Below are 13,150 nucleotides of genomic sequence, written 5' to 3'. Positions count from 1 at the left end.
TAATAATAATCGTTTAATAATAACTTACCTTGTTCAGTGTCATTTACCTACATCAGTGTTAACTTCAGGCTATTACTGCACTCTTTAGAGAACAATATGTACTAACTTACAGCTAAAGCACAAGCTCTACACCAGCAATTTCTATTGGTTTGCTACCACAGAACATAACAGTTACTCATCCTTTTCATACATTCTTACCAAATTTCATATTTATCTTCATCTAATTTTAATTTCCATCTTGTGAGGTAACACCAAAAGGTTGTTCATCTACCGTACCAGTGTCTCCATTACTGAAGCAATATGGTGCCATAGCGCCAAACTGGACGACAAATGTCAGTAGTACTCTGCTAGCATTGGCTCTCAATTATTATTTCCCACTCTGTACCAAAGAATGTGGCAAATATAGTGAAATATACTGTATTTACTGTATATTCACGTTTTTTCTCCTAAGGAAGGTAAGAGTAATTTAATCTCATAAATCCTTCTTTAAATATTGGTTATGTAGAGTATAGAGGAAACAGAAGACTGATTTTATCTGTGATCCTCTGGCATATATAAAATGAGGAATTGTGTCATCACCATTTAATTTCACTGAGTCTGTTTCTACTGCTCTATGTTGCTCAAACTCACCCTTCAAATAAGAAGATGTTGGATTTTGAAAAATTACATTTCTTTCTTCTTTAAAAAATAAAAAACATCGATATCATTAACAAACAAAACAAAATGAAACTTGAGTGTTAACTTACTGGAGTTACAGTTTATCCTGATACAGTCTAGATGGGGAAGAATAAATGACAGATGAAATTGCATCCTTCAAGGTTACTGCTGCAGACATCCAAAAACAAAAAATCCACCCTTCCGGGGACGTACACATGCAGTAAGGCAGCCATTTCATCCCATTGGTCTATCTTTAGAATGATCTCTAAGTCAAACAATCATGTAATAAATATAACATGTCATTACTCAATACATTAATTTCTGCTCTTTTGTTAATCAACAGTGCTGTAATTAATAATTGTTTAAGTGCTATATTTACATAAAAATGGCCACTTGTAATACCAGCTACATGGGTTTTCTGACCCAACACTATTTGACTTTGCATTTAAATCAAAGCCTCCGCACCAGTAAAATTGCCTCAGTTACTTAATAAAAACAAACAATAATTATAAATGGATCTGATACTCAAAGAGATTTTTTTTTAAAATAAACGTTTGTAACTGAGAAAAAGCAAGTTCATTATCTGAACTAAGGCCAGAATACCTGCCGCACACTGCGACAGCGAGGGTTGGTCACCATGTGGCTGGTGGTTTCATGTGTCGTCAACCGCAACAGAAAAGTGGGAGCAAACAGCCACGATCCAGTCAGCACCAGCACCGTGCAGAAGCACAGGAACCCCAATCATCAAAACTCCTGCTATACTGTTCCTGCATGTCGCTACGCTCCATCAAAGGGTCAGGCTACTAACGTTAACACTTAGTACAAAACTGCATGGATTAATATGGGATAGAAAATCATATAAAGTACTGACCAATTGGCGCTTCATTTTTGAAAGTAAAAAACAAGAGTATGCCTCATAAAATTCATCTAAATGGTATACAGCTTCCACCGTTAATCAAACAAGACAAACTGTATGTACGATATAGAACAGACAAAATGCAGTTTGTGACTCGTGTGTCTTTGCCATTTCTTCTTCTTTTCTTTTCTTTTTAACATTGGGGTTGCAGCTAGCTGTAGGTTTTGCTGGGCTCTGTTCTCGGGCTGTTCGCCTGACGGGCCGCAGGCTTAAGGCCTTTGAAGGTGTGAATACCATCTTTTGACAAAGCATGATGGGAAATGGAGTTGATGGGAAAACAAGCAAAAGGAAGACGCTGAAAACCCACAAAATTTAATAACAAAAAGAAACTATCATGAGCAACAAAAAACAAAAAGACACCCAGAACAACAGCAGGGTGACACAGAAATTACCTGATGTCAGACACAAAAATGAAGGTCGTAGAAAGAAAACTTGTTCCTTTTATATCCTATCCTGCTGAATGATGGATCAGTGGTTATTCTTACTACAAATTACATCTGAGAAAATCTCAGCACAGTCTGTTCTTTAAAAAAATAGATAAAATAAAAACAACAAACTGAAACCAGATATAGAACCTGTTTATGATGTGTATTCTACTTATTTTGCTTTTACTGTCTCAAAGGTTCTATAAACAAAAGTGAGTACACGTTTCTGGTTCAAAGGTTTCCAAACATATTTAATAGTGAAGTAAAATGTATGTATTTTTAAATGTTTCCAGTAATTGCTGTCTGGTGATTTATGCACACATTAACAGCCATGCAAAAGAGAACTGATTGCTGTTCTAAAGATGGTTGAAATCTTTGAGGGATCACTGTGATGAGTAACCAATGAAAAGACGGAAAAAAAGAGAATAGAAAAGGAGAAGTTACCGCTCGACGGTAAACCATCTCACAGTGAAGGTGGAGGTGTAGTGGCAGATGGCTGGGTGGGGCATACGATACCTAGATTGACCGTGAGTTTGACGCGACTCCCGTCCAACTCCAGCCGTAGCGTGTCGGCTGAGTCTCGGGAGGTAGTGGCCATGAGGAGACCATAAGCCCGCTGGGAGCGAAACCGCAAAGACACATCCTCAGCTTCAGTATGCATGATGGTCGGCATCACAACCTTCATATACATGCTGCCATCATAGGAGAGGATTGAAGCCTCTGAAAGAGAAAGTCAGGAACAAAAGTAAAGTACATTTATGTGGTTTTTTTTCTCTTACTATTGTTCTCCCACAGAAAGGAATTATGATGTAGGGACTGCAAAGTCCTCGCCATCACACTGGTCCTACAAGAGAAAGGCACTGGCTGGAAGGAGCATGCCTTTGTAGTACAGACAGATCCCAAAACCTTGCATATCCCCGGACTGCAAAGTATTACAATGCTCATCAGGCCAGGTGGATATGATCCACCTCTACCAGATTTAACCTCAACATTAGCTATCCAAGGTCCTGTCACATCAAACCTGATGTGCTATCCCAGAAACTCTCCACCTCCTAGTCCTCCACAGAACAAGAAACCACCCTTTCACTGGACTGCATCATTGGTTCCCTGAGTTGGGAGATTGAGTCCCTGGTCTGGGATGCTCAGCTGGATAAGCAGCTCTTGTTAACATATTTGAATATACAATTTCCACAATCATTTCAGATCCTATACTTGGGTCATCTTAAAGGAAATGTGGTTCCAAAGGACGAATACCTGTTTAAGATTCTCCTGGTAGCGGCAAAGAAAACTAACTAAAAACTAGCTAAGTAGGAAACAGCTATAGAGAATAGGTAACTGTGGTTGAGGAGATCCTGGTTATTGACAAATTCACATACAGACTGGAAATAAAATAAAAATACTTTCTAAAAGACTGGATCAAATGGTTGGCATGCAAAGTGAAGGAAGGCCATAGGTAATTAAAATTATATATACATTACTGATGAGTGAGAGAGAGCTGCCTAATGTAGTGGGGGGATTCAGTGTTGACCAGCCGCTTGAAGATTTATACCAGACAGATAGAGACCACCAGTATACACCAGCTGTACTCCACCAAATCGTCCAAGGCGTATTCTCAGTGGCAGGGGACCAATATGAGAACAATCCCACCAAGGCTGGAGACGGAACAATACTGGAAGACCATATGGGACAAATGCAACCCATGACAACCATGCTTGTGGAGCTAAGAGCACACAAGGTCCAGCAACTATCACATTGGTAGACATGTCCAGAGCTGGACTGCACCAGGCCCTGACATGATTCACACCTACTGGCTAAAGAAGCTAATTCCACTCCATGAGCATCTAGCAGCACAAATAAACCAGCTCCTAATGGACGAGACACACCTGAAATGGCTAACCAAAGGCTAACTGAAGGCTAACCGATGCATCCCCAGAAGGGAATGGTCCCATTGACCTATCGGCCAGTAACCTGCCTCAGTACCATATGGAAGCTCCTGTCAGGCATCATAGAGGCTAAGACGAACAGGCACATGGTTCAATTCATTCATTCATTCAATACACTAGAGGGGCAAAACACAGCTACTGGCAGATATACTGGTGACTCAAAACTGTGAGACCAGACTGACCAACCTGTGCACCACCTGGATTGACTACAACAAAGTTCTAGGAATACCAGTAACTTTACAAGAAATGAGGAATTTGATGGGGATGTGTTGAGAAGCCAGCTCCAAACCAATAACACAAGTCACCATCAACTGCAGGACGCAAAAGGAGATACTCTGTCCCCACTGCTGTCTTGCACAGGCCTGAACTCCCTCAGTGAGATCATTAACAAGACTGGATATGGACACCAATTATGGAATGGAGCAATAGTTGGCCACCTCCTCTTCATGGATGATATCAAGCTGTAGGCCACAGTTGTTTATCAAAGTCCAGTGTTGTACTTTATGGTTTGCCTCTACTTATAGATAACAGATATATCCTTTTTACAAAAATCAACTGAAATATCTAACATTTTGTGTACATGCATTCCCTTTGATTGCTTTATTAGTAATATTACTGAATATTTTTAGTAATTTGTCACTGCACAGTCAGATTACATTTAACTTCAGAGTCAAAGTGTTTGAAACAACCAAATAGAAAAACTGTAAAGCTAAAAAAAAAGAATTTAAATTGCCTAGTTTCACACAACTCTAAACCTAATCTAAATGGGCCACCAGTGATATTATTCTTTATTTCTCTACCTAAAGAAAAATCCATTTCATTGAGCTCACTTTACACTCTTGCTTTCTGTAGTCAAACCTCTCTTTCCTAAACCCTCTAGGGCTGATTGCCATTTTCTTGCATTCTCATTGCATCAATCAGATTACGGTGATTATTTGTCCTGTCACAGTAGCTTAATTTGATAAATGATCTGATAATATGCTGAAGCATTTCATGTCCTCTAAATGCCCTTTGTTCAGTTTATCTGCGTGACTGGGACGCTGTAGTTCTATCACATGGCCACAAGGTGGAGACACAGTCCATCTATCTGTTGGAAAGTCCTGTAGGTAAATTAGGGTGGGTGTGGCTCACTGAGAAACAAATGTGTAAATTAAAATATGGATAATGATTGGATAAAGCTAAGCTGAGGAAAAGTAAAGCTTGAGTAGGTAAAAGGCATGTGCGTCCACACTGATGGAGTCTGAATAAATCTGCATATCACTTACTAAGATCTGATTAAATCAATTTCTTTCTCATCTCCAATAGTCTCATGCACCACCTTACTTTTTGCAGATAGGTCAGGGTAACCAAGTGAAATAACAGCTACATTCCCCCATATGCTTATTTTATGTTTATGTTAGAATGTTGAGTCTCTAAAGCTTAAAACATTTCCTGTGTTGTTCCACATAAAGTTCAATTTAAGTTTATTTCTATGGCACCAAATCAGAACAAAAGTTGCCTCAAGGCGCTTTAAAGTGTACAGTAAAGCCCTACAATAATACAAAGAAAACAGAGAAAATCCCAACAATCACATGACCCCCTGTGAGCAAGCACAGTGGCGAGAGTGGGAAGAAAAAATATGCATAATAAAGGAGTGATAGACATACTAGTGCAGACCCAGAAGAAGAACTGAAATCATCCTCTTTTCCTTTTTCTTTTTGACACTGGACTCTAGATGAGTTGCTTTACATTATTCACAGTTTTAAAAATGTCTTGCCGAGCACACTCACAAGTTCATCAATTATGTGAAATGAGTTGTTTTAACTCGTGCCTTCTCTGAAGCCAGGTTTCTTCTGCTATGCTAGCCCACATTTATACATTTTATTGCCGCAAGTATTTGCTCGTCAACCTTCACGTGAACTTGAGTGACATCCTTAATTCATAGGGTTACATATGAGGTCAACCAACGCTTTGCAGATATAACAGCTTGAACTCTTCTGGGAAGGCTTTCCACGAGGTTTAGGAGTGTGTTTATAGGTTCCTCTTTCAGAAGCACATTTGTAAGGTCAGACAATGATGCTGGATTAATTCCAGCATCATATTTTTTGTTCCTAGGTTTTGTCCTATCTTCTTAGTTTCTGTGTTCTTTATCCAGTTCTTACAATCTGAGTTCTTATTATGATTTCTTTCTTGGTCCTTGTGTAGTTTCCAGTAGTTCCTAGTTTTTCTCTCTTGTATGTTTATCGCTCACTTTGCGCTGAAAGAGGAAACCAGCGGATGTCGCGCTAAACAACAGCAGCACGTTTAAGCTTGATCAGCTGTTGTTAGAATTTATTTAATATTAATTTCTAGTATCAGCTGATGTTTGCTGGAGCCACAGCTGTAAAGCTGCTGGTCATGATATGGTTTGGTTATCTGGTGAGAGGGAAACATGAAGATGAAACCAGGAGATGTCCTTACTGGATCATCAGAGCTGTGATGGAGAAACAGGTTTACCTTTTAGGTGACATGGATGAGTTGAAGTTATGAACTGTTTCTGAGAGACAAATAACACCAGGATCCTTTTTTAGTAGCTGACAGCTGGTAACTGTGCAGGGGCGGGTCTAGCAAAGTGTTGCCAGGGGGGCAGGTAGGGCATTAACAGGGAGAGGGGGGCACAAAGAAATACTTTCTTATTCTCATTTAAAATGTCTCGCTTTTATTAAATAATTATCTGAATCTTACAACCAAAGTTTTTATCTGATGTAAAATGTATAGAAATCATACATATACCAACAAGACTGTACATCACTGTCACAACAGCGTTTGTTTTCATTCAAAGGCTTTATGGCTTTAATACCTGGGGGGCCGGTCTGTAGTCAAAATGCCCGATTTTCTGTCCCAGTCCAGCCCTGCAGGTTAATACTGGCAGTGTCACCATGCCAGCTGACTGTATTTCATCATCAGCCAGTGTTGTTCTTTATCAATATTACCAAAGTTTACCATAAGGCAGCATAGAAAGTATTTACTTGCTTTCAGGTTTTATTCAAATGTTAGTCTTTTCAGTTGTTTCCCCACTTTTTTCCTGTTTCAAAATCAAACACCAGTTTGTGAGAAGATTATCTTCTTTTTTTATTAGGCAGATAAAGTTTTACATTGGCTAATTTGTCAAATTGTTTGTTAAAGATGTTCGTATTTTAATATTCAAAAATGTTTTTGCCCAAAACATATGTGCACTACATGTCAGTAAAATTACTATGAAAATATTGCTGTCCTTGAATGCTGAGTAAACACTGACAAAGCACAGATTGTGTCTCTTGTACTTTATCAACGCAGTATCTAAAAACTTTGCACCGTAGTGGTTAAAATCTCATTCTAATAAGAGTTAAAAGCGCATTCGGTTATTAGGTTTATAGGGTTATTGAATTATGGTTAACGGTTGGTAGATTTTTTTTAACATTATCTGCCAATTACATCTGCCACCCTTCTGTGTCCCTACCTGGCCCCCCAACAAAAAATTTCAAGACATGCCACTGGTGAGGTGAGGGCAAGCAGATGGGAGGTGTGAATGGTCGTCTTTCAAATCTGCAGTAAAAAGTGCTTAGGTCATCACCCAGGGTCATTTGTTGAAAAGCAGTTTTTTAGCTCTTCGCTGTAGCTCCTTTCTCCTACCCTGATCTTCTTGCTCTGTTTGTTTCTGGCCTGCCTGTTCAGGGCCCAGTCCTCGCTGCTCGCTGCTGTAGGCCTTCTCCTTAGTTTCATTTTACTTTCTAGTTCTTAGGTTCTTGTTCGTTTTGGTTTGTTTCCTTTTGTGGGTCCCTGTTAGTTTGACATATCTATCATGTATGTTAAGTTCTGTCTCCCAGTCGTGTCTCTCCCTCTGTCACTTAGTGTGTGTCTCATGTTTCCTGTTTAGGTTTGTTTTAGGCTTTTAGGCTTTTGTTTCCGTTGTATGTTTCTTTCACAGCAATAAAGCTGCCTCTTTGAGTTTATCCTGTTGTGTTTTGACTCCTGTGTTTGAGTTCTTATCCTGTCTGCCACACAGCACCCCGATGACACTAGGAATACCACTAATGGTTTTAAATGTCTTTTATGTACAGACGATGGGGACTCACTGAGACTTCAATGCTGCAGAAAGTTTTCTGTACACTTTCCAAGATCTCTGCCCTTCTCAGATGTTTACACACAATTCCTTGGGCTTCATGGCTTGGTTTGTTGCAACTATGCAGCTATGGGGCCTTATAGACAGGTGTGAAATTTTCATAATCATGTCCATTCAACTGAATTTTCCACAGATGGACTCCAATCGAGTTTTAAAAACATGTGACAGATGATCAGTGATCAGGATGAACCTGAGTTCAACTTTGAGTTTTGTGGCAAAGGTGGCAAGCTTTGGGAGAGCCATGCCCAACTTATGTTAAAGATGTCACGGTACCATATCACCCCAATAGAGTAGGTTGCTCTCAGACTTCTGGCTAACTGGTGGTTCCTGTGAGATTTAAAAGTAAAATGGGATGAAGAGCTTTAAGCTTTGAGGCCCCTCTTCTATAGAACCAGCTTCTAGTTTGTATTTGTGAGACAGACACCCTCTTTGCTTTCAACATTAGGCTTAATACTTCCGTTTTTGATGAAGCATATAAAATGATCTTTTGATTTGGTGTTATATAAATAAAACGAGCTGAAGAGCTGAAAAACTTTGTGTATGTTATATTTGAGTGGCCCTTGAAAATATCTAGAAAAGTATTTAATATATGAAGCTAAAATTTCACAGCAATCATCATTTGAATCATAACTCAGTGCATATACACTCCACACTGATGTCCTGCAAGCACTTCTATAACTAAAGATATAATCAGAACACTGTTCACTGATATGCTAAAAATCAGTTCAAGCTAGCAGTTTGGCTAGGGATGTGGAAATTAGTTTTCATCTCCAATTAGTCTTTATTAACCTGTCTGAACACCATGATGGAAACTGGTCAGAAGGGCAATAGTTTTAATATTGTCTGAATAAAAGTTGAATATTGTTAATTGCTTTTTCTGTCACACACAAAAAGAAGCAAGACAAGAGATAAGGAGAAGGGGAAAGCCCCAAGTTAGTTGAACACCCTGCATCAAATGGTAACTAATTCGGTTTAAATAATTAAACATACAGTAATTATGGATATTAAAGGTTCCTCTGTGAATTCAGTGAGCATGTTGTTCTTTTATGCTAGGCTCAAAGCTACTAAATGCAGGAATCCTGCTAATGCTGCAAATATCTTTGAGCTATATTCAGTTTAGATGTAACAAAGTTCATCTGACTGTTGTCCTCTTTACGGGTAAAATCAACAACATTTTTGTTGATGGTATATCAATAAGGCTAATTCTGCTGGAAATATTAAAATAAATCTCTCTTGTTTGCTCTTTCTGGTTTTATGTGATCTACTCTACATTGAATGTCAGTTTATTTTCTCATCTATTTAATATAAGATACTAAAACATGTGTCATACAGTACAGATGAGACAAAAGATGGAAATACTCAAGTCAAACTCAGCTGGACTCAGTCCTGCTTATGTTGTTGAAAGTGAAGCTATGCCTTGGTTCAGGTCCAGCCTAGTAAGACATCTATTAACGTAACTGGTTTATCAAATGGAATGGTGTGAATCTACCAATCTACCAGCTTGCAAATCTTGCAATCAGAACTTCCTTTATAGCTGTCACAACGATTGTCCTGCTCTAGCTAGCTCCATCTGTTCAGATCGCAGTGTTACAGATAGTATGAGTATGTAAGGCTTTTGGAAGAGGACTGAACGTGTGCACATCTAAACATCCACACTTACCTCTCTCACAGGTGCGTGACCAGTAGCCAGTACCAGTGCAGTCACAGATGAATCGATTCCAGCCTTCTTTGCAGACTCCTCGGTTCTTGCATGGGTAGCTCTCGCACTGCTTGCCAGGTTGTTTATTGCATGATGGTTTAATGCCAGCCCCATTTTGTGCCTCAGCAATCTGACGGATGTCCTTGCTTCGACCATCAATGAAAAGGTCACGAATACAGCCCACATAGCCATAGTTGAGCATTGCTGTCCAGAGCTCCGTGGGCAGGATGAGGTTGGTGCGGTCAGTTGGAAGCCCCCCCAAATACATGTCACCCTCCAGGTCCAGAATCTCACTCTCACCACTGGCTGTGAACGGAGTCCTTCTGCTGTTTACAGAGATGGTGCCTGAAGAGAAATTTGCAAATTTCATCATAGTGCTCCTACTCTTTGATCTTATGAGATGTGCCACCAATTTTTATTGATTTTGCCTTTCATTATAAAGGTTCCCTCACTGACATACTACTGGAGTAACAAATTCTTTCCGATTCTGATATTTGAATTTTACATTACTTCAAAAAAGATTTTTTGTATTTGTAGTCCAGTAGACTGTATACCCCATACATCTAGCCTCACTGACCTGAGCGTCCATCCCTCTGGATGTCGACATGATACCAGACCCCATCATTCACCTTTGTCTGGGTGGCCTTAACCTTGATAGTCCCAGAGCCCATATCCAGCAGCAGGTACAGGCTGCCATCCAACAGCTCCACAGCAAAGAAATCCACCTGAGCAAGAGAAAAAGAAGCTCCTTATCTGAAAAAATTAAGACAGTTACTTTTTTCTTTGGGTGCTTCTTTTTCATTTTCCTAAAATCTAAAATCTGTGTGTCAAATAATCTGACAAATACACAAAACACTCAGTTTTGGTACACTCAGGTAAGCACGGATAAAACATGAAGCAACTTCCCAAGTTTGACCTATAATTAAACCATAATTCAGTTTGTGATACCAAGAAGCAACGTTACGTCAGATTTCCTACAGTAGTTTTTCTTTCTTACCCTGTTGCAGTCAGTACAATGTGGCATCACTGTTTAGTGGGGTCAGTACATTTGAAACCACACTCTACCACACCCAGGTTATGTTTAGTGACAGGTGAAATTAACTTAAAACTTCCAAGCAGAAAATTGAAGCTAAGGTTAATCATGGAGTTACACAATGTTCCACGCTAAGGCCAATTCTGTGTCCTGTCATCCTGTCCTTAAAAACGCCTTGAAAGGCCTTCAGTTGATCCAAAATGATGCAGCAAGAGTCCTGATATATTGACATCTTCCTTTGGAAACAAAGCATCCCTCTTGACTTGTCTAAAGTATCCTGAAAATTTAGTTGGGTATTTGGTATACCTAGTGCAAATGTTTGAACCCAACTTATCTAAACCACTTGGAGCATCTATCAGCGCACACATTGTAGTCTCAAAGTTGGTTATACTGGAGCATGAGATATTATGCCTCTAAGTATGAGTATATTCTGAGTTTATGTCAAAAAAGTGATACCAAACGCTTCTGTAGACGCTCATATTTGAAACTAGCATGTAGTTGCTCTGTCAGTACTAATTATGTTAGCAGGTCAAAGGGAAATTCCATTATATGTTAGCATTATGCTAGCGGGATGAACGCTAAATCTGTTTTCACTTATTTCTCTTGGTTATACCAGCTGTAATTTCAGTTACTAGCGTCAGTCTATACTGTGTAAGATGAGAAATATATTATGTTCGAAATATATGTTGTAATATACTTTTTTGTTATGTTTGTAGTCTTACAGCACCTTCATTAGGGAGACAAATAAACCCTGCAATGTCAACTGGAAACTTTTGCCTCTCCTTTTGAAGAACTCTTTATCTATCTGTCAAACTGGGCATCGACGTACAGGAAGGGCAGAATAGTAAAACGCTTCATTCTCATGAATCGTAGTGAGTTCTGTAAAAGAAAAGATGGACGAAACACTGGAAATGTCCAGTTCTTTATGCTCCAGCCAGCTTACATCATCATCTACTGCTGTCGACAGAGCATGAGCAAAAGCATAAAGCAGCTGCAGCAGCATTAGCTGAGGCTCAAGCTTGGGAAGCGTCTGCGCTGAGCATCCAACAGCCCTGCCACACCTTTGCCAGTCTTCTGTGCTTTGAGCCCAAAGAAAGAGTCTTGCAACTGGAGTTATGGAGGACAGCCAGCAAATAATGATCAATTTCACCATTCTCAGTCCAAGGTATGGACACCCACACCTGTAAGTGGTAGTCATTCAATTCAATTCAAAATGTATTTGTATAGCACATTTAAAAACAACAGAGTTAACCAAAGTGCTTCACAATCATTTAAGAACAAGAGACTGGATGTAACGTCACAAGAAGAGCTAGATCTGCTTTCCAGAGTGTGGAATCCCAAAATCCCAGAAATTGATCCAGGGGCCAATTTCCTCCTTCTCATTGGCAGAGACATTCTGCATGCGTACAAAGTCAGAGAACAGCATAATGGTGTCCATAATGAGCCACATCATCAGCGACTCAACCTTGGTTGGGTGATCGTGGGAGAAGTGTGTCTGGGAGAGGTGCACAAGGCAGCCAACACTAGTGTATGCAAAACCAACATTCTACCAAATGGATGAGCTTCACTCTTGAGTGCATGTCCAAACAATATGCAAGTCAAAGGTTTTCACACCTCAGACCTAAGTCTTCAAAGCTCTGCACAACACCTGGAAAGTAAGAGAAGCGATCTTGGCAATCAGGTCTCCAAAAGTTGATTCTGTTCACCTGGACGTAGCGTTTTCAGTGGGAGAAACGTTTCATCACTCATCCAGGTGACTTCTTCAGTCTCAGCTGACTGCAGGTTTCCCCAAATCTTATAAACAGTACATTTGCATTATGACTGAAACCAGCCCACTGAAGGAACAATGGGCTGGGAGGTCACTTCCATCATCATGATTATACAAATTCTCATGACCATTGATCAACAACCACTGATCAAAGATCAATGGCCATGAGTCCCAATCACAGAGAGTTGGGGAATGGCTGCAATCACAGCATTGTAAGATGGTGACAGATGTATCGTTAGGTCCCTCCTCGATTCAGAGATGGTCTTTCCCTTTTCATGTAAATGGCCTCCTTGACTCCGCCCTCAAACCAGCGTTCCTCCCTGTCCAGGATGTTACATCCTCATCATTGAAAGAGTGTCCACTGGCCTGTAGGTGTATATAGACTGCAGAGTCCTGGCCTGACGAGGTGGCCCTTCTGTGTTGTGCCATCCTCTTAGCCAGAGGTTGTTTGGTTTCCCTGATGTATAAATCCTGGCACTCCTCCTGGCACTTAACAACTATGTTACTCTGTTTGTGTCGGGGGACCCGATCCTTGGTGTGGACCAGTTTTTGGCGCAGTGTGTTTTGGGGTTTAAAAGCCACAGAGACC

The 13,150-nt window shown here is 40.0% G+C and overlaps 1 protein-coding gene across 5 annotated transcripts in view; it reads right to left on the bottom strand.

The window, feature by feature from the left end:
- nrxn3a (neurexin 3a) overlaps window positions 1-13,150 on the bottom strand; it is a 199,517-nt gene that overhangs the window by 60,507 nt on the left and 125,860 nt on the right. For 4 of the 5 annotated variants that reach the window (XR_001336901.2, XR_001336903.2, XM_005938683.3 and 1 more), the window contains exons 9-12: window positions 10,338-10,485; window positions 9,722-10,105; window positions 2,515-2,718; window positions 747-773 (exon numbers count right to left, since the gene is read on the bottom strand). Coding sequence is in view for 3 of the 5 variants with exons in the window: in XM_005938683.3 (XP_005938745.1) it covers window positions 747-773; window positions 2,515-2,718; window positions 9,722-10,105; window positions 10,338-10,485 (763 nt within the window). In the remaining 2 variants the exon portion in view is untranslated. The remainder of the gene's footprint in view (window positions 1-746; window positions 774-2,514; window positions 2,719-9,721; window positions 10,106-10,337; window positions 10,486-13,150) is intronic. The other variant, XM_005938684.3, reaches the window with a different exon arrangement.

Source organism: Haplochromis burtoni, unplaced genomic scaffold, assembly GCF_018398535.1.
Source record: "Haplochromis burtoni strain Fernald_Lab_line unplaced genomic scaffold, NCSU_Asbu1 Contig_251, whole genome shotgun sequence".
NCBI lineage: Eukaryota > Metazoa > Chordata > Actinopteri > Cichliformes > Cichlidae > Haplochromis > Haplochromis burtoni.
The sequence above is the reverse complement of the archived record's forward strand: the minus strand, read 5'-3'. Positions and strand labels throughout refer to the sequence as shown.